This window comes from Cajanus cajan, chromosome 1 (assembly GCF_000230855.2).
Source record: "Cajanus cajan strain Asha chromosome 1, NIPB_CcT2T_4, whole genome shotgun sequence".
NCBI classification, from domain to species: domain Eukaryota; kingdom Viridiplantae; phylum Streptophyta; class Magnoliopsida; order Fabales; family Fabaceae; genus Cajanus; species Cajanus cajan.
In genome coordinates, this window is record NC_138517.1 from 1,612,754 (window position 1) to 1,632,406 (window position 19,653).

The 19,653-nt window shown below is 29.6% G+C and overlaps 3 protein-coding genes across 3 annotated transcripts; all 3 read right to left on the reverse strand.

The window, feature by feature from the left end:
- Positions 1–629: 629 nt before the first annotated feature.
- On the reverse strand, positions 630–4,261 carry LOC109788670 (putative glycosyltransferase At3g07620). The gene is made up of 4 exons (XM_020347446.2): positions 3,419–4,261; positions 3,201–3,331; positions 2,338–2,671; positions 630–1,806 (listed from the first exon to the last, which is right to left on the reverse strand). Exons 1-4 carry the CDS (start codon positions 4,025–4,027, stop codon positions 1,138–1,140), a joined length of 1,743 nt encoding a protein of 580 aa, XP_020203035.1. The 5' UTR covers positions 4,028–4,261; the 3' UTR covers positions 630–1,137.
- Positions 4,017–7,732, reverse strand: LOC109788662 (zinc finger CCCH domain-containing protein 17). The gene is made up of 9 exons (XM_020347437.2): positions 7,657–7,732; positions 7,177–7,579; positions 6,831–7,016; positions 6,627–6,728; positions 6,375–6,530; positions 6,055–6,234; positions 5,865–5,962; positions 4,274–5,778; positions 4,017–4,155 (listed from the first exon to the last, which is right to left on the reverse strand). The coding sequence occupies exons 2-8, from the start codon at positions 7,573–7,575 to the stop codon at positions 5,622–5,624; spliced, it is 1,278 nt and encodes a 425-aa protein (XP_020203026.2). The 5' UTR covers positions 7,576–7,579; positions 7,657–7,732; the 3' UTR covers positions 4,017–4,155; positions 4,274–5,621.
- Positions 7,733–14,370: 6,638 nt separating this feature from the next.
- LOC109788663 (zinc finger CCCH domain-containing protein 17) lies at positions 14,371–17,292 on the reverse strand. The gene is made up of 7 exons (XM_020347438.2): positions 16,229–17,292; positions 15,883–16,068; positions 15,680–15,781; positions 15,428–15,583; positions 15,108–15,287; positions 14,918–15,015; positions 14,371–14,831 (listed from the first exon to the last, which is right to left on the reverse strand). The coding sequence occupies exons 1-7, from the start codon at positions 16,625–16,627 to the stop codon at positions 14,675–14,677; spliced, it is 1,278 nt and encodes a 425-aa protein (XP_020203027.1). The 5' UTR covers positions 16,628–17,292; the 3' UTR covers positions 14,371–14,674.
- Between the last annotated feature and the right edge of the window lie 2,361 nt (positions 17,293–19,653).

Below are 19,653 nucleotides of genomic sequence, written 5' to 3' on the forward strand. Positions count from 1 at the left end.
ATTTGCATCTACTTGTCCCTCTTAAAGTACCACAGTGCAACATTGTTGACATTGTGCAAAAATACAGTGATGCATGCTTTACAGAAAAACTTCTTGAGACAATTTCATACTTGGGAAAGTCTCAACTCTTTTTATTGCTTGGAAAAAAAAATCTAATGTGTTTGGAAACATATGTAAACTTTCATGTCAAGTTGCAGAATTACGTGACAGCGACAATTCACAGCTTCTCAGTTGATACAGAAATACACATAACACGCATGAGTCATGATCAAACACATGTTTCATTGCATAGGATCCATTGGAATTGGGACATTTCATTGAAGATTAATAAATATCTATAGGTAGAAAAATCGTTTGAACTGCCACAAATTTCATATTTGTAGATAATGTAATGTAGTCCCTTGTTTAATTATCTGGCACCATAATATTCCAACAGAAGTTGTAAATAAAAGGTATGATAATGACATTTATTAATAGAAACTGGAAAGAAACAAAATTTCCATCCTAGCATGCAAAGATACACACAAAGAATCTACTTCAAGAAACGGTGAACTAATACACTATTACTTGCTATTATTTGTTTCTTATAAAAAAAATATCGAAAGTAATGAATGATAAGCGGGGAGCTATATCTGAACTAAACTTTGGCTCATTAAATATTTGAACAAGGTTCCTCATGCTGCTAGAAACATGGACAAGAAAGGTAAATCTCAAATAGCTTCAGAAGAATTTTATATACAAAACAGCCAAAAGACCATTTACAGTTATCAAAAGTGATTTTAGCCCTACCTTCTAAAGAGAGGTTCAAGTTCAACCGGATAATCCAAAATGCAGGTTGGGTTATAACTTATAAGTCTCCCAACATATTGAAAGCATGAGAAAGAACGATTTTTAGAAGAAGAAAATAAAAATAAAAAATAGATTTCTCCATAAACTTAAATTGGCTTACACAAGTTAAAAAAACATATTTTGAAAAGTTAATATGAGAAAGTTTCTGATACTTAATTTATGCATAAGTTAATTTTAACTTTTAGAGAAACTTTTTTCTTTTTTATTTTTTATTTTTTTTCTTCTCCTATATGTACTTAAGAAGAAATTTATGCCAACAGGCCCAACTTATTCATATCAACGATATGATCATCTGGGTCTAATCTGAGAAAGCCTATTGTTCCATATTGCATGAAGAATCATATGAAACAAGTCATATTTAACGGGAACTTTGTGCCACAGGAAGTGTTGTTGAACCTTCTTTACTCCTAAATGCAGTGCCAGGTACTTCTCTTGTGGGATTGAGAGAAGTATGGTTCTGAGACTAGGGATATCCCTTTCACGAACAAACACAGAAAATGCCTCCCACTTCAATACCTCAAATAAAGGAGGCACATAATTATCTGATATGATAACCGGCACACACTCAGAAAAAATGGCCTCAATTATTCTTGGTGTGTGAACCTCATAACCTCTAGCACATATGCAATACTTGCTGCTATTCATATATTCCATATACATTTTTTTACCTTCCAAATCACGTGACATTGGACCAAATATTTTCATGTCAGGTTCTTTATTCTCCCAGTGTTTTAGCAGGATTGAACGGAGATAACCATGCATGCTTCCTGCGAAAAAGGCTAGAATAGATCTTTCTGAAGGAGGTTTACCTGCAAATCTTCTTAGAGGATCCATCATAGAGTGTATATATGTAACAGGTAGAGTAGTGTCCTTCCCTATTTGGAAGCCTTTAGCAACATTAGAATTACAAAGAGACCTAATACAATCTTTCATTGGTTGCCTTGTGATATGGTAGGCCTGCAATTGCATACATCTCAATGGTTAATATTGCAGAAAATTCAAGCTAAACCATAGATTTAAGTTCAGCACTTGAAATAATATAGCATGGGGACATTAATACATTATCCCTTTTCACTAGATACATAGCAATATGCTGAAAAATTTCAAAAAGACAAATTTATCTTAGAATTTGTATCAAATTATATAGTGTAAACTGTAAAACATGCAGTACATGATGTTTTAGGACATTCAACAACTATAAGTAAATGGCAAAACTTGGTCACATGGTTCTAGAAAAAGGGTCCTCAGATCTAATGGTGTTGTACCTGTGCACCAGTCAAGTTGTGTGGGTGAGCCACTTTGTAATGACTATACGATCAACTCTACTATATGCAGCTAATGTATGATCTGATCAAATTTATGAATTGATATATGGTTATTTTCTTAAAAGAAATTTCTAAAAGGAAGTCAATCTTAAAAGAGAACTTTACTAGCAATATCCGGTAAAAATTTACATAAATACTAATAAGTGTTGCATTGGAAGTGTACCCAATCATGACAAGCAACAAGAAAATGGTCTGCTCCCCCAGTTCTGTTCCAGAAACGATATCTTCCTGCAATTAACTCTACATATTTCTCAAGGTATTGCTCCATCAGCTTACGGTCAGAAAGGGCAACTCTTAGCATTTGTGAACTGAATGGTAGGTAAAACAAATGAGCTTTTTGAGGATCCCTCACAATGAACTTTTTACTTCCCTCCATCAATTTCATAAACCACCCCTCTGAAGCATAAATTCCTCTCATCTTTGGTTGATGAAATATAGGTTTTGCCCCTTCTCTATAGATAAAAACTTTGAGCTTGCGCTCCATCAGCTCATAACTCCTAAAGAACACATGTATAGATGTATAGATGTGCTTTAATTATCTACTGAAACAAGACTTATGCATGAAAACAGGTTAGGAGAGAAAAAAAAATATGGTAGCTTAGTCATATTTATATTTGTAGATAAAACTACAAATGAATTCTTGAAAGGACAAAATTTAGTTACAATTACGATTGGTGTTATTCTTTTATCAGAAATAGAGTTTTATTTTGATAATATATGTAAATGTATACTTCCAAGATCTGCACTAAATATAAATATATATTTATGCATATTATTGAGGTAAAACTCCAATATGATTAAAAAACAATATCAACCATACATAAAAAATTGTATCTAAGTTTTCTCTTTCTAGAAATTAATTTTAGCAATTTAAAATCTATTCAAATCAATCACAGTGACACACTAACCAAAAACATACAGGGCAGCTTACAACTGAATGACTGAAATATGGATGATAAGAATGAAACAATAACACTCTAATATGCAATGCCATACATCTAACATATTGAAGAGTTGCCAGGATACCTTGAAAACTTGGAAACATCTCGGAAAATAGGTGCATAAAGTCCTGAAGAATTTGGTATAACACGGGCATTTTCAATCTCCAGTTTTGCAGACAAGAGTTCCCGGTCGCGTCGAGAGGACCATCTTACCCTCTGTCATCAATACATAATACATGAAATTAGGACTCCGTACAGATTCCACAGTAGCTAAAACTGGAATCACAAAGCTGAAGTCCATACCATATAAGCAGAATTAGAACTCTGAAGCAACAAAGAGTTCATATGCGTTAATGAAGCTGGCCACACCAACCTACTCTTGGTCGACGAAGTACCCATCTTAAGTTTATTATTCAACATGGACAAAGGAGATTTCAACACTTGCGGTTCCATTTCCACACTTTGTATTCTACTGACATTTGAAGGCTTTTCTACAGCTAGTAACATATCAGATGTGCTCAAATCAGCATACTTGGGTCGTTTCTGAGGGGAACCGTAAACTGCATCCTCATGATTTTCCACCTTTAAACTCTTATTATTAAGTATGTGACCCTTTTTTGAATTTCTGCCCCCATCAAATTCCAAGTCATTGACCAAATCAGCTTCTTTTTCAGAAGCATGTTCCTTTGAATGAGAGGCAAAAGTGACATTGTTTGTTGTGGATCTAAACACACCCACACCCTCCTTTTCTGAAGTTCCAGAAATAGAAAGTTCAACTGGGAAAGCCACTGAACTACCATCAGCATGCAACAGAGAATAATAGGTTGTCCAACCACATTGGAAAACAACTATCACAGCAAGGAACACGCCAACAATTAAGAATCTTCTAATTGGCACATGACACAACTTCATGGCTACAATAGAGATACCTATTTCATGCAAAACTCAATCGATTAATTTTCCCCAAAACTGAATTAAACGCAAGCCAGCCAAAGGACATGTTTCCAATAAATCTTCAGTACCAGCTACAAAGACTTCAACTTTGCAAAAATAACCAAAACCCGTTAACCAAAAAACACAGAAAAAGATAGAATTTTAATACAAATTTCCACTCCACCAAAACAAAATATGAAAGAGAAGAAAATCACAGAACATTACCTTAAAACCGTGACATTTCAACAGCTTATCAGTTTAGCTGTAGAATGTAGTATTGCTCAAATGCAGCATAATATAATATATCCTTGTTAGTGCATATAATTACGTTGTTGCCACTGTACGAAAGTTTAAAAAACAACATGATTGTCAATGATACACATTAGCAAACAAATTGTGGGAATGAAATTTTAATTATAATCGAAGAATATTCACGTTTTTTTTTTCTTCTTCTCAATTTTGCCAAATAATTCTAAGGATTAACAATTGATATTAAATTAAAAAGTATAAAACAGATAATTATTGTGATTTTATCAGAAATATGTCAAATGCAACCCCACAGGCACCAGAGCAATTGGAGTTGGAGACTCAAATAATGAAAATGAAGATGGAAGAGGCCGAGGACTTCAACATAAATTATGATCTTGGTGGAGAATGTTTAGAAATAAAAAAGTAAATAGGTATTAATTCAACAATGTCTTTGGAAGAGTTTGGAAGAAAATGAAGTGGAATGAATTTAGTTGTTTGTGTTGGAGTGTTTTGTATTGAAGAGAATGAGTGAAAGCTTAGTGCTGACTTGCGATAAGAAGCACAGACATGAAACTAATTGCAACTACGGGTGATAATTTTTTTACTCCATGTTCATATTAATTCCTGCCCCGATTGCAAAAACTATTAATCACATAATATTATCCTCATAATTATAGTTGATACATAATAAAATTTATCTGAATTCTTTATTTATATTATTTTGTTAAACAGTGATGAATCTATGATCGAAGTGGAACAGAATTATCCTGAAAACTTCAAAGCCTATTGTGACTGATCTGATTGTAAATAATTTTGCTTCACATGACTAATCAATCAATCAACGATTCAAATAGTTTAAGACAGTTGATATTACACACCCCAAAAAGAAGAGACTATTTTGAGACCTCTGCAAAATTACTGATATAAAAGTGAGTAGCATTTCACATATATTTCATTTCTCAGTTATGTCCAAAAATAAAGAAATCAGAAATGAAGAAAATCATAAAGGAGTAATGCAGATTTCTAAGATGGTGAGTGCAATAAAAGAATTATTGAAAAGGAAACGGGGAGTTGAGAGGACTGATCAATTTCTTTAATAAGCTATATTATATAATACTTCAAAGAATTCTAGCTGTACACAATAACTGTTAAATATATGATACAAAAAAACATACAAAAAATTAACAATTTAAATTTTATAACCTCAGATGACCCAAAACAAATATATATACAATTTTATTCTTCCATAAAACTTTCTATTGAAAGAAGAATATGTCAAATATATGTAGTATCTACAATCTCTGATGTTAGCTAAACTGCTAAGCTAAGCAGGATGTTGAACTGAGGATGCCATCTTGACATCCAACCATTTCCATACAGTCAGCAAACCAGTCCCGTCTCCAGTGAAAAAGAGTCCATCAGGACCTAACTCAAAAGTTGTCACCTCTTTCTTTGTAAATAAACGACCTCTCTCTGAAAATCTGCAAAATTTAATTACACATGGTCAGAGCCAGGGGACAGAAATAAATGTTGCAAAGGAACAAGAAATCAATCCAAGTTTACTTACGATGGCATATCATACAAACGAACTGAATTGTCTTTGCATGAGCAAAACAATATATGATTTCCTTCTGCATCAGTCATCCCGGAAAGTGCAACAACACCCTGTGATAAATATCATAACCAATATAAAATATATCAGCTCAGTTTCTATAAATGAAAACACAGTCAATAAGAACATATGTTAGCTAACTTACATTTTTCTCAGTGTGCGTGTATATCTCTTTCAATGTTATCTCCTCAGTAGCAGCCCAGACCTTAACTGTGCAGTCAAATGAACTTGACAACAAATAATGGTCCCAACATACAAGAGATGTAACTACATCAGTATGCCCATTGAGTGTCATTTCACACTCTAATGTATCTATGTCCCAACCCTGAAGAAAACAAGATAGAACTGGTTATACTCATAGGATGATAATACATCTATGATTTATCTAATCTTTGGTTCAGTTTTTTTATAAAAAAATCCACATGATGCAATAGACATATATTTAAAAAAGGATAAGACACATGCCTTTATGCTTTGGTCCATGGAACCTGAGTACAGCCTCTTCCGTCCAACAGTAAGGCAAACCACAGCTTTTGAGTGACCAGTTAGTGATGCAACCAATTCAAAGGGAGAGGAGGAGTTAGCTTCAGCACTTCCTCTCCATGCATAAATGACACCATCCTGGATGCATTTCAAATAATCAAATTATACGTTATACATATAAGGCAGAGAAGAAATTAAGTTCTAATTCAAAAACAAAACATCAATTCCAAATACCTCTGCTCCAGCAAAAAGTGTATCATTGCCAACAATCATGGAAAGGACTTGTCCTTTAGGTCCATCAAGAGTAAACTCTGATAAAGTTTGAATATTCCAAGCCTTCACAAAAAGTTAAACACAGTCAGTAACATCTCTTGTATATAAAACATTAATATTTGACCCAATGATACAAAAACAAAACAAAGACAGTAGAAAGCTTACCTTGACAGCATTCTGTATACCAACAAAAACCCATGGTCCCTCGCTGATCAAAGAAGTGACTTTGACGCCAAAGTTTACCACATTACTACATCCACCAGTATGACAGTCCCATATCCGAACTGTCCCATCCGTACTGCCAGAGTAAAGTTTGTCGGATCCAACCGGAAGTGCAATTCCAGTGATAGCCTATTATCAAATTTCAGTAGAGAAATTCTCAAAAACGTCTATAAGATATTATCCAAAATAGTTTTTAAGTAACTTATTAACTCAAAAGTGAGATACAAAGTTTATAAACAGTATGTTTAGATATTCTAAACTTATATTTAAACACTCAAGAGTCAATTACCTTCTTGTGTTGTTGAAGTTTTGCTACAGAAGAAAGGTGATCACCGTGAAACCATGAATGCAAATTCCGACACTTTTGACCATATACGCAATTGCCATTTATCCAATATTTACATATGCTTGGCAATGATGATTTGCGAGAAGGCTTGACAACACTTGTCTCATCTCTAATATTTCTTGTGAGAGCTGTCTTCTTTGAGTTAGAGTGAGAGGAGGAATGAGAGTTCCTTGTGTATGTGTAAGGAGTATTGGCATAATGATAAGTAGTATGCGGCTCTGATGCGTGCGAAAACTTGCATGGATTTCTGTTACATCTCCCAGCCAGCCAATATGCACATGGTGATGTTCTCCCACGATGGGTTTGAATTTGTTTGGCCCTTCTTGCAACACTTACACCCATGATTCTGAAAAAACACAATCATTTCAAATCATATAAAAGGGAAGAGAGAGGATGATTACATGCAAAGAAGAAGAAGCAAACCTGATCAGAAAATAGGGGTGAAAAAGACTCTTTAGAATTCGAAGGAATGAAATCAATGATGATTGGAGAAGTAATAAAGAAGATCTGCTTCATGTGAAAGTCTTCATATGCAAAGGGATTATTTATAGAATATTTATTCCCGCCATTTTTTTATATATCATTCCAAACAAATTGTTCCAAATTTATTATTTTACCTCCTAAAATCTTTTTATATTTATTTATTCCCACCATTTTTCAATTTAATTGTTTTTTTTTCTTTTACAAAATAGTGTTATGTATACATGTTTCGAGATAAGTTGGTAGAAATTTTAAATATTTTCTTTATCATATATAGTAGTATGTGAAGATAGAAAATTTTTTTTTATCAAAAATGTCATAGACTATATTTAAACTATTTTATTGGTTATTATATCATGCTTCAAGATAAGTAGATAAATTTTTTTTTTATATTTTTTTTTTTGAAAAACTACGATCATATGTAATAACATGTGAAGATAGAAAAAACAAATAAAAATGTCATATTTAAACTATTTTTATAAAGTATTTTTATAGGTTATTGGTAATAATTTATTATGATATTACTAATTAATTCTTATATATTTAGTTTAGTAGAAACTTAAATTATTTTCTTTTAAAAAGGTTGGATCACATATAGTGACAATGAAGCATGTGAAGGTAGAAAAAAAATTATCCAAAATGTTATAAATTATATTTAAACTACCCATCCTTAATGGATAAAAAACTAGTCACCATTAAAAAAAATGTTATAAATTAGTGGTATTAGTTTATTAATGACATTATTATTCGACACAAATGATTTTTTTTTTCTAAAATGTGAAAGACTATTTTATCTAAGAATGTGTTTAGGGATTATTCTTTTATAGAGGTGAGAGAATTTATAGAGATTTTTTTAATTTTTTATTTAATTTAATTTTTTATTTATCATATTTATGTATTTCTATAAAATAAATGTAAATGATTATTTTACGTAAAAATATTTTTAAGAATTATTATAATATTTTTTTAGGGATTTTTCTATTTTTTTATTCCAATTTAATTTCTATTTATCATATTTATTTATAAATTAAATTAAATATTTAAAAAAATTATCAATAATTAAAAATAATTTTATACTATAATATAAATTATTTATCTTATATTAAATGTGAACGACTATTTTATATAAATATCTTTTTAATGACTATTATTTAATGTGAATGTTTGTAACTTATATGAAATCAATTGATGATCGAAGAAGTAATAAAAATGATCTGTTTCTATACAGAAGTATTCACATGTTATAGAATATTTGATCCTTGCCAATAAAAAAATTTCTTTATTTCATTCAAAATAAATTATTCAAAAATTGATTATTTTACCCCCTACTCTTTTTATAATTTTTTTGTTTCCGCCATTTTTTAATTTAATTTTTTTAAAAATAATGTTATATATGCATGCTTCAAGATAATCAGGTTGAAATTTTAATTATTTTCTTTTTAAAAAGTAGGATCATATATAGTTGCTTGTGAAGATAGAAAAAAATTATAAAAACGTCATATATTATATTTAAACTATTTTTTAGGTTATTGGTATCATGCTTCAAGATAAATCGATAGAAACATCGTTTATCATGCTTCAAGATAATTCGATAGGAACTTCATTTATTTTCTTTTAAAAAGTAGGATCATATATAGTGGCATGAAAAGATAGAAATTTTTTTTTAAAAAAAATATGATAGACTATAGGTTATTGGTATTAATTTATTCTTATTATTCTTTATCAAAGTTCTAATTTCTCTTTGTAGCAAAAAAGTGAAACTGGGGTCAGAAATTGAATAAACAAACCCATCCTTGAAGGATTTATAAGTTGGGGATGATTTGTCACAAAGAATAAAAATTCTTTGATAAAAACCGAAAATTCAACACAAAAACCTAGAGAAACTCTTTTACTAGCTAAAGACTATTCTATAAAAAAAATGAGTCAAAACTTTTTATATTGTCAATATTTAACCTATTTATACTATAGATGTAAAAATCATTAAGGTCCATTCATAAGAGGTACACAAAAACTCCAAGCTACTAAACAACACAAATATAAAAGCACTTGTAAAAGACCCAACAAAAGCCCAAAATTACAATAATTGAAAAATATAAAAATTCAACGAGGCTCATTACAAAAATTACACAAATATTCCTAATCTAAAATAAAAGTTTGAAAGTGACAAAGTATGCATGATATTCATCTTCTTTCTATGGGTGTTCGTGGATATGATTTTTGAAAATTTCAAACTGAACCAAATCGTTCCATTTTATAAAAGTAAATCAATTAACTGGTTCATTTTTTTATAAAGTAGATCGGTTGAATTTTTTTTTTAAAATATTGATCATTTTTAAAAAAAAATTGGATCGATTCAATACAATGAAATTATCCATCTTATACCTATATATGGATCTTTTTTAAAAAATTGAACCAATCTACTTTGTAAAAAATGAATTGGATAACCGAAATGATTTTGCAAAATGGACTTACTCAGATTTTTACTTAAAATGGGTCAATCTTTTTAATATGAATTGGTTCGATTATGGATCGATTCATATAGGTTTGGAATTTTATCACACCCCCTACTTCCTTCAAAATTCAAATGTTTTCTCCCCTTCCATAGGCCAAATAGAATAGGCAAATTCCTCAATTCTACAAAAAGATCATCTTCCTCCCATCGATATAGAGGTTGCCTCCTCGTTGAAGTCAACTAGAAAAAAAAATAGATAGTTAAAATGCATATACTAAATAAAAATAATAATAAGAGCTACCAAACCACAATTAATAACTTTACTAAAAAATTGTAGGGAATTGTGATCTTGCAAAGCTAAGAAGAGTTGTAGGGTACACTCATCGAGTAACAATAATATTGAAAGTAGAAGCAAAGGCAGGACATCATCTTGAGAGGGACCAATACCAAAGTTACATTTTTTTAAAGAAGTCATAAAATATTTTTATATACAAATTTCAAAGGGACCTACAAATTTTGGGAGGATCGTAGGATTCTCGATCCCCATTAGCTTCTGACTAAAAGAGACTTCAACGACTAAAAGGTGATATAATATGTGAAAAAGAGATAGTATCCATGATCAAACTATTGTGATCCATTTTATAGTGCAAATTTTTTTTTAAAATAATATTTTTTTGGTCTCTTGCCAACTCTTTATATCAATAAATGAATATTTAATGATTTATATTAATTATAAAAAAAAATATTTAGTTATGTTACACAATAATTTTTTCTTCAGTCCAATAATAAGTGTCTTATAGGTAATATTCTTTAAAATGTTATTGTTTTGTTGCATCATTTCTAATAGAAAAAATTAATAATAAGGTTAATTATGACACCTTCTACCCCACATACATAATTATACAATAAATAGAAATTAAAATCTTTCAAAAATAAAACCAGAATCTCGATTATCATAAGTAGAGGATTCACATTCGTAATGCATAAAAAATAAATTCAAAATGAAAATTACAAAAGAAGGAAACTGAGATTTTCATAATAGTTTAATGGAAACAACATCTTAAACTAGTCCTAACTAAGCATCGATGTCTTATATCCTATCAGAGCATGTCCATTGAAGCCTAAGCCTCATCATCGACATCCTCAAGTTGATGATCATCTACAACACAAGGACAATATACATAGAACAAATAGGGTAGTGAGAAACGTCTCACTCGGGTTTAGGTGCAGAAATACAGGTTAGATAGTAACACACACAACAATCATAACAAGCTCAATCCATACAAAAACATTATCACATACACATACACATACACATACACTCATCATGTAATGATGTCGTTGACTCGACTTATAAATGCATGCATGTGACACCATACGAAATTTGCACATATATCATCACTAGCATGCTGATACAACAATACTTGGGGCACATATATCACTGGTGGCCTATGACACACCTAGAATTTCACATGGATACACTGGTATGTGGCCTTAGCAACACACCTAAATAGAGTCAGATATGCACATGATGCATGTCATACATTCAGTATTCATTGACTCAACATTTCACTTATCATAGATTCTCATATCTCATATCACGTTATCTCATACTATCATGTCACTGGTCACATGTTCACTTTTCACATTTTTACATCATATTTACATAGTCTCATACAAGGAACTTCTCATAGCCATATACATCAAAATAACACATAAACCATACCAGGAAATTATCCAACATCATACGCATTCAATTTGCAATTCATAACATACGAAGCATAAAGGTCATAGACCCTACTTCATGATTTTACACGTTTTTTTACAACCAACCAGTTAATATAATATTTCAATCAGTCAAAACACTCCAAATAATACCCAAGACACAAATCCATCATCATTTTTACATATAATGCCTCAAAATTCATCCAAATATCATATCCCGAATTTCACTTCATAGGATTTTTCACAAGAACTCACAAAGCACTCTAGTTCACATCAAAACTTTTCTATTCTCGAAATTAATCGTATATTCACATTCAAAAACTATCAAGGAACACAACAGAAAACTCAAACACGAAAACAAAAAATATTCAAAAAGTGCATGTTCCTAAGAGCATGTATCAGGCAAGGGATTGGGGCCAATCTCGCTACCAAACATATCTATTATTGAAATTGAACACATATCAACACTCAGAATCACACAAGGAATGTAACAAAATAATCAGAAAGCAAAACAGAAAACTTTCATAAAATGTTTTCCTATAGGCATACATCAGGCAAGGGATTCGAGATTAATCCGACTACCCTACATATATCTTCACACCTCCAAATGAGATTTCTCACCCCCTTACCTTGATGAGTAGAGGATGAAGTGTGAGCGAAATCTAGTTAGTCTTCTTCTTTGAGGTCTCCTTGTTCTTCAAAGCGTAAGAGAGAGAAAAATTAAAGTCCGGAGATGGTTTATGTAAAAATGACTTAACTCCCTTGTAAGTTCTCCTAACCCCTCCTTATTAATTAATAATTTAAAAAGTAATAATAATAAAATATAATTTAATAAATGTCCAAGATGTCCTTCATTCCCTCTTATAAAGCAATTAAAATAATTTAACATGTTTCCTCCTTTTAATAAATAACATAAACACAATTCTTGATAAAAACATATTTTCATAAAAATAGTCTTATATCAAATAATCCAAATATTGATTAAAAATCATATTTTATATTAAAATATAGGTCACATAAAATAAATAAATAATATAAAATATACATCTCCCATTTAATAAAAATAACATACATTTTTATATTAAAAATAGAGCTCATATCTATTAGTTAGATAATATTAAAAATCCTTCTAATAAACATATTAAAATATTAAAATAAATACAAACATATCATTAATAAAATACATTTCATAAAAGTTACCTATATATCACTAATCAAAATAATCATTATAAATCATGTCTCATAAATAAAATAGAGCTCATATAATTAATTAAATAATATCAAAACTCTAAAATAACTATATTAAATATCAAAATAGTTTCAAAAATATTATTTATATAAAATATGAAAAATCAAGGTATTACATTAATTTTATAAAATTACTATTTTGTTTCTATTATTTATTAGTTTTTTTAGTTCTTGAAAAAAAAAATATATAAGAATACACTTATTACGAAATGAAGAAAATATTCATTTAATATTTATACATATTAAATATTTATTTATTATTTATATATAATAAATATTTATTTAACATTTGTACAAAGTAAATAATCATTTATTATTTATAATACAAAATTGAACACCAACATGTCATTAGTTTGAATATAATTGTATTTTAATTCCTAAAGCAAGGCTTCAATTTTAAGTCAATTTGTATGAAAAAAATATGACTAGAAGAAGATATCGAACAAAAGATGACCTGTCAAGTTTCTTGAAAAACATAAATATTCAATGAAATCTATAAATATTTTACATCAATAATAATAATGATAGTGAAAAAAAAACTAATTGATAATGTGAAAGTAAAACTATATATATGATCTTATTTTTACTTTAAACTTTTTATTTTACTTTATTTAACTTTTACAAAAAAATTAGAATTGAAAAGTAATCGAATTAAAAATATGTGAATTAAGATAGACCTTGTTCATTTAGAAAATGTTGAAAAGAATGATATATAACATCATTTAGAAGTGTAATTGCGTGATTTTTAAATTCTTTTTGATTTAAAATCATATATAGTGATAATCTTGTAAGACTTAAGTTCAATCATTATGAATGACAAAATTTTCTTTTTAGAATATTTATTGTAGCTACATACTTAGAATTTGAATTAGAAACCATTAATCAAATTGAAATAACTGCCAATTCACATGTGTGGTAATTAAGTCAATATTGAAGATTGACAATAAGTCTTTTTACAAGACCACGTTTATTGTATGCGAAAGACAATCTTATTTGAATCAATAGAATTATTGATGTTTTTTCTATTCTTGAAGAAATTGATACACAAACATTTTACTCATACACATACAAATAGTCTAAGACAGTTGATATTTCAAAAAGAAGAGACTATTTTGAGACCTCTGCAAAATTACTAATATAAAAGTGAGTAGCATTTCACATATATTTCCTTTTTCAATCATGTCCAAAAATAAAGAAATCAGAAATGAAGAAAATCATAAAGGAGTAATGCAGATTTCTAAGATGGTGAGTGCAATAAAAGAATTATTGAAAAGGAAACGGGGAGTTGAGAGGACTGATCAATTTCTTTAATAAGCTATGCTATATAATACTACAAAGAATTCCATCTGTACATAATAACTGTTAAATATATGATACAAAAAACATACTAAACTTAACAATTTAAATTTTATAACCTCAAATGACCCAAAACAAATATATATACAATTTTATTCTTCCATACAACTTTCTATTGAAACAAGAAAATGTCAAATATATATGGTATCTACAATCTCTGATGTTAGCTAAACTGCTAAGCTAAGCAGGATGTTGAACTGAGGATGCCATCTTGACATCCAACCATTTCCATACAGTCAGCAAACCAGTCCCGTCTCCAGTGAAAAAGAGTCCATCAGGACCTAACTCAAAAGTTGTCACCTCTTTCTTTGTAAATAAACGACCTCTCTCTGAAAATCTGCAAAATTTAATTACACATGGTCAGAGCCAGGGGACAGAAATAAATGTTACAAAGGAACAAGAAATCAATCCAAGTTTACTTACGATGGCATATCATACAAACAAACTGAATTGTCTTTGCATGAGCAAAACAATATATGATTGCCTTCTGCATCAGTCATCCCGGAAAGTGCAACAACACCCTGTGATAAATATCATAACCAATATAAAATATATCAGCTCAGTTTCTATAAATGAAAACACAGTCAATAAGAACATGTGTTAGCTAACTTACATTTTTCTCAGTGTGCGTGTATATCTCTTTCAATGTTATCTCCTCAGTAGCAGCCCAGACCTTAACTGTGCAGTCAAATGAACTTGACAACAAATAATGGTCCCAACATACAAGAGATGTAACTACATCAGTATGCCCATTGAGTGTCATTTCACACTCTAATGTATCTATGTCCCAACCCTGAAGAAAACAAGATAGAACTGGTTATACTCATAGGATGATAATACATCTATGATTTATCTAATCTTTGGTTCAGTTTTTTTATAAAAAAATCCACATGATGCAATAGACATATATTTAAAAAAGGATAAGACACATGCCTTTATGCTTTGGTCCATGGAACCTGAGTACAGCCTCTTCCGTCCAACAGTAAGGCAAACCACAGCTTTTGAGTGACCAGTTAGTGATGCAACCAATTCAAAGGGAGAGGAGGAGTTAGCTTCAGCACTTCCTCTCCATGCATAAATGACACCATCCTGGATGCATTTCAAATAATCAAATTATACGTTATACGTATAAGACAGAGAAGAAATTAGGTTCTAATTCAAAAACAAAACTTCAATTCCAAATACCTCTGCTCCAGCAAAAAGTGTATCATTGCCAACAATCATGGAAAGGACTTGTCCTTTAGGTCCATCAAGAGTAAACTCTGATAAAGTTTGAATATTCCAAGCCTTCACAAAAGTTAAACACAGTCAGTAACATCTCTTGTATATAAAACATTAATATTTGACCCAATGATACAAAAACAAAACAAAGACAGTAGAAAGCTTACCTTGACAGCATTATGTATACCAACAAAAACCCATGGTCCCTCGCTGATCAAAGAAGTGACTTTGACGCCAAAGTTTACCACATTACTACATCCACCAGTATGACAGTCCCATATCCGAACTGTCCCATCCGTACTGCCAGAGTAAAGTTTGTCGGATCCAACCGGAAGTGCAATTCCAGTGATAGCCTATTATCAAATTTCAGTAGAGAAATTCTCAAAAACGTTTATAAGATATTATCCAAAATAGTTTTTAAGTAACTTATTAACTCAAAAGTGAGATACAAAGTTTATAAACAGTATGTTTAGATATTCTAAACTTATATTTAAACACTCAAGAGTCAATTACCTTCTTGTGTTGTTGAAGTTTTGCTACAGAAGAAAGGTGATCACCGTGAAACCATGAATGCAAATTCCGACACTTTTGACCATATACGCAATTGCCATTTATCCAATATTTACATATGCTTGGCAATGATGATTTGCGAGGAGGCTTGACAATGCTTGTCTCATCTCTATTATTTCTTGTGAGAGCTTCCTTCTTTGAGTTAGAGTGGGAGGAGGAATGAGAGTTCCTTGTGTATGTGTAAGGAGTATTGGCATAATGATAAGTAGTATGCGGCTGAGATGTGTGCAAAAACTTGCATGGATTTCTGTTACATCTCCCAGCCAGCCAATATGCACATGGTGATGTTCTCCCACGATGGGTTTGAATTTGTTTGGCCCTTCTTGCAACACTTACACCCATGATTCTGAAAAAACACAATCATTTCAAATCATATAAAAGGGAAGAGAGAGGATGATTACACGCAAAGAAGAAGAAGCAAACCTGATCAGAAATATAGGAGTGAAAAAGACTTTAGAATTCGAAGGAGTGAAATCAATGATGATTGGAGAAATAATAAAGAAGACCTATTTCATGTGAAAGTCTTCATATGCAAAGGGATTATTTATAGAATATTTATTCCCGCCATTTTTTTTATTTCATTCCAAACAAATTCTTCTAAATTTATTACTTTACCTCCTAACACTACAAAAAATTAGTTAATTAGTGGCCGGTTTTTTTCAGCGTTTTTAATAAACCGCCACAAAATGTTAAAATTGTGGCGGTTATTTTAACCGCTACAAAACAATTAAATGTGGTTATTGCAGCGTTGATGATATCTGGCCGTCGCAGCTTAAGGAATTTGTTCGGAAGTGTGGTGACCTTACAGGTCTTTTCTCATTTTATTGATGCTGTCTTCTGATTCTATTTAGTAATAGATATTGTAAAATATGGTGAATCAGTTAACCTGATGGCAGAAAAAAAAGAGTGATGGACTAAGCTCAAACAATCATATTATAATTATAGGTAGAATTTAATAAAATAAGTGATCTTAGAATTTAATAAGTAAAGTTATTATTTAAGAGTTACTTGAATTAAATAACAATATAATATAGTTATTATTAATTTTAAATAATTAATATAATTAGTGATAATTTTAAGCAATCATTTGATAAACTTAAAATATATAGATTATTATTTCTCAATTTATAATATGAACGTGCTTTTAAAATAATTTGAAATCTATTTTTTAAAATAATAAAAATGTATTGATATAATATAGGATGAAATGCATTATTTAATGGTTTAAAACTATCAAAAAATGTGAGAAAAATAAAAAAAAATGTATTTTTTTACGATTTAAAACTGTCAGAAGGCAGTTTAAACTGTTAGAAATTTAGATGAATTTTGTGGGGGTTTTAAACCGCCAGAAAATGTCAAACAAGTTAAAACTTTACAAAATATCCGCTAACGGTTTTTGGCGACCGTAAATTTGACTGATATTAATGATGTCCGTAATACGATTTGTGGCCAGAAACTACTAAAATAACCACCACAAGTCACACAGTAATGTAAAGTCTTTTTATATTTATTTATTTCCACCATTTTCTAATTTAATTTTTTTTTGCAAAATAGTGTTATATATGCATGCTTCGACATAAGTTGGTAGAAATTTCAAATATTTTCTTTATAGTAGCATGTGAAGATAGAAAAAAAAATTATCAAAAATGTCATAGATTATATTTAAATCATTTTATAGGTTATTGATATCATGCTTCAAGATAAGTAGATAAAAATTTCGTTTATATTTTTTTTTTGAAAAAGTACGATCATATGTAATAGCATGTGAAGATAGAAAAAAAAATATAAATGTCATATTTAAACTATTTTTATAGGTTATTGGTATTAATTTATTATGATAGTACTAATTAATTCTTATATATTTAGTGTAGTAAAAACTTAAATTATTTTCTTTTAAAAAGGTTGGATCATATAGTGACAATGAAGCATGTGAAGGTAGAAAAAAAATTATCCAAAATGTTATAGATTATATTTAAACTACCCATCCTTAATGGATAAAAAACTACTCACTATTAAAAAAATGTTATAAATTAGTGGTGAAAGACTATTTTTATCTAAGAATGTGTTTAGGAATTATTCTCTTATAGAGGTGAGAGAATTTATAGGGATTTTTTTAATTTTTTATTAAATTTAATTTTTTATTTATCATATTTATCCATCCCTATATAAACATAAATAATTATTTTTTAAGAATTATTATAATATTTTTTAGGTATTTTTCTAACTTTTTATTCCAAGTTAATTTCTATTTATCATATATATTTATGAAAAATTAAATATTTTAAAAAATCATCAATAATTAAAAATAATTTTATACTATAATGTAATTTATTTATCTTATATTAAATGTGAACGACTATTTTATATAAGTGTCTTTTTAGTGACTATTACTCAACGTGAATGTTTGTAACTTATATGAAATCAATTGACGATCGAAAAAATAATAAAACAGATCTTTTATACAGAAGTATTCACATGCAAATTATTTATTTATAGAATATTTGTTCTTACCAAATTTTTATTTATTTATTTCATTCAAAACAAATTACTCTAAAATTGATTATTTTACCCCCTAATTGTTTTTATAATTTTTATGTTTCCGCCATTTTTTAATTTAATTTTTTTCTAAGATAGTGTTATATATGCATGTTTCAAGATAAATAGGTAGAAATTTCAATTATTTTCTTTTTAAAAAAGCAGGATCATATATAGGGGCATGTGAAGATAGAAAAAATTATCAAAAACATTAAATTATATTTAAACTACTTTTTAGGTTATTGGTATATATATATTATGCTTCAAGATAAGTCGATAGAAATTTAATTTATCTTCTTTTAAAAAGTAGGGTCATATGTAGTGGCATGCAAAGATAGAAAAAAAAATTAGAAAAAATGTGATAGATGATGGGGTTATTTTTATATGGTATTTGTCTAAGAGGATATTTTATGAGTTATTTTTATAAGGTTATTACACAAACATACTCCACAATGATGAGATATTGTCCGCTTTGGACCTTAGCCCTCACGGTTTTGCTTTTGGTCATCACCCAAAAGGCCTCTCAATCATTGAAGTATGTTTGTATTATATAAGTTGTTATTTGTTGTATTATTTTATCGATGTGGGACTTGTTTGTATTCCAACAATCCTCTCAAACAAGGGACCTAACCTTTCATGCAGCGGAATCTGTCTTTATATAGCACATTATATTTTATGAGTTATGAGGGGTTATAGGGTTATTGGTTGTCACCGAATTCAACCTACGGCTCTGATACCACTGTTGGGGTTATTTTATGATATTTGTTTGAGATGATATTTTATAATAAGACTTATTTTTTATCAGAGGAGCATAATATAATTTTATTCATGAG

Bases quoted from the DNA above. Each gene is read 5' to 3' on its own strand.
- LOC109788670 (XM_020347446.2), bottom strand. From the start codon at position 4,027: ATGAAGTTGTGTCATGTGCCAATTAGAAGATTCTTAATTGTTGGCGTG. The intron at 2,672-3,200 runs GTATCCTGGCAA...TGTGTTCTTTAG, and splicing joins GATGTTTCCAAGTTTTCAAG to GAGTTATGAGCTGATGGAGC. The intron at 1,807-2,337 runs GTACACTTCCAA...ATGCAATTGCAG, and splicing joins TTGTTGCTTGTCATGATTGG to GCCTACCATATCACAAGGCA.
- LOC109788662 (XM_020347437.2), bottom strand. From the start codon at position 7,575: ATGGGTGTAAGTGTTGCAAGAAGGGCCAAACAAATTCAAACCCATCGT. The intron at 7,017-7,176 runs GTAATTGACTCT...ATTTGATAATAG, and splicing joins AACTTCAACAACACAAGAAG to GCTATCACTGGAATTGCACT. The intron at 6,531-6,626 runs GTATTTGGAATT...AAATGCATCCAG, and splicing joins CACTTTTTGCTGGAGCAGAG to GATGGTGTCATTTATGCATG.
- LOC109788663 (XM_020347438.2), bottom strand. From the start codon at position 16,627: ATGGGTGTAAGTGTTGCAAGAAGGGCCAAACAAATTCAAACCCATCGT. The intron at 15,288-15,427 runs GCATGTGTCTTA...TGTTTTCTTCAG, and splicing joins CCATGGACCAAAGCATAAAG to GGTTGGGACATAGATACATT. The intron at 14,832-14,917 runs GTAAGTAAACTT...TAAATTTTGCAG, and splicing joins TGTTTGTATGATATGCCATC to ATTTTCAGAGAGAGGTCGTT.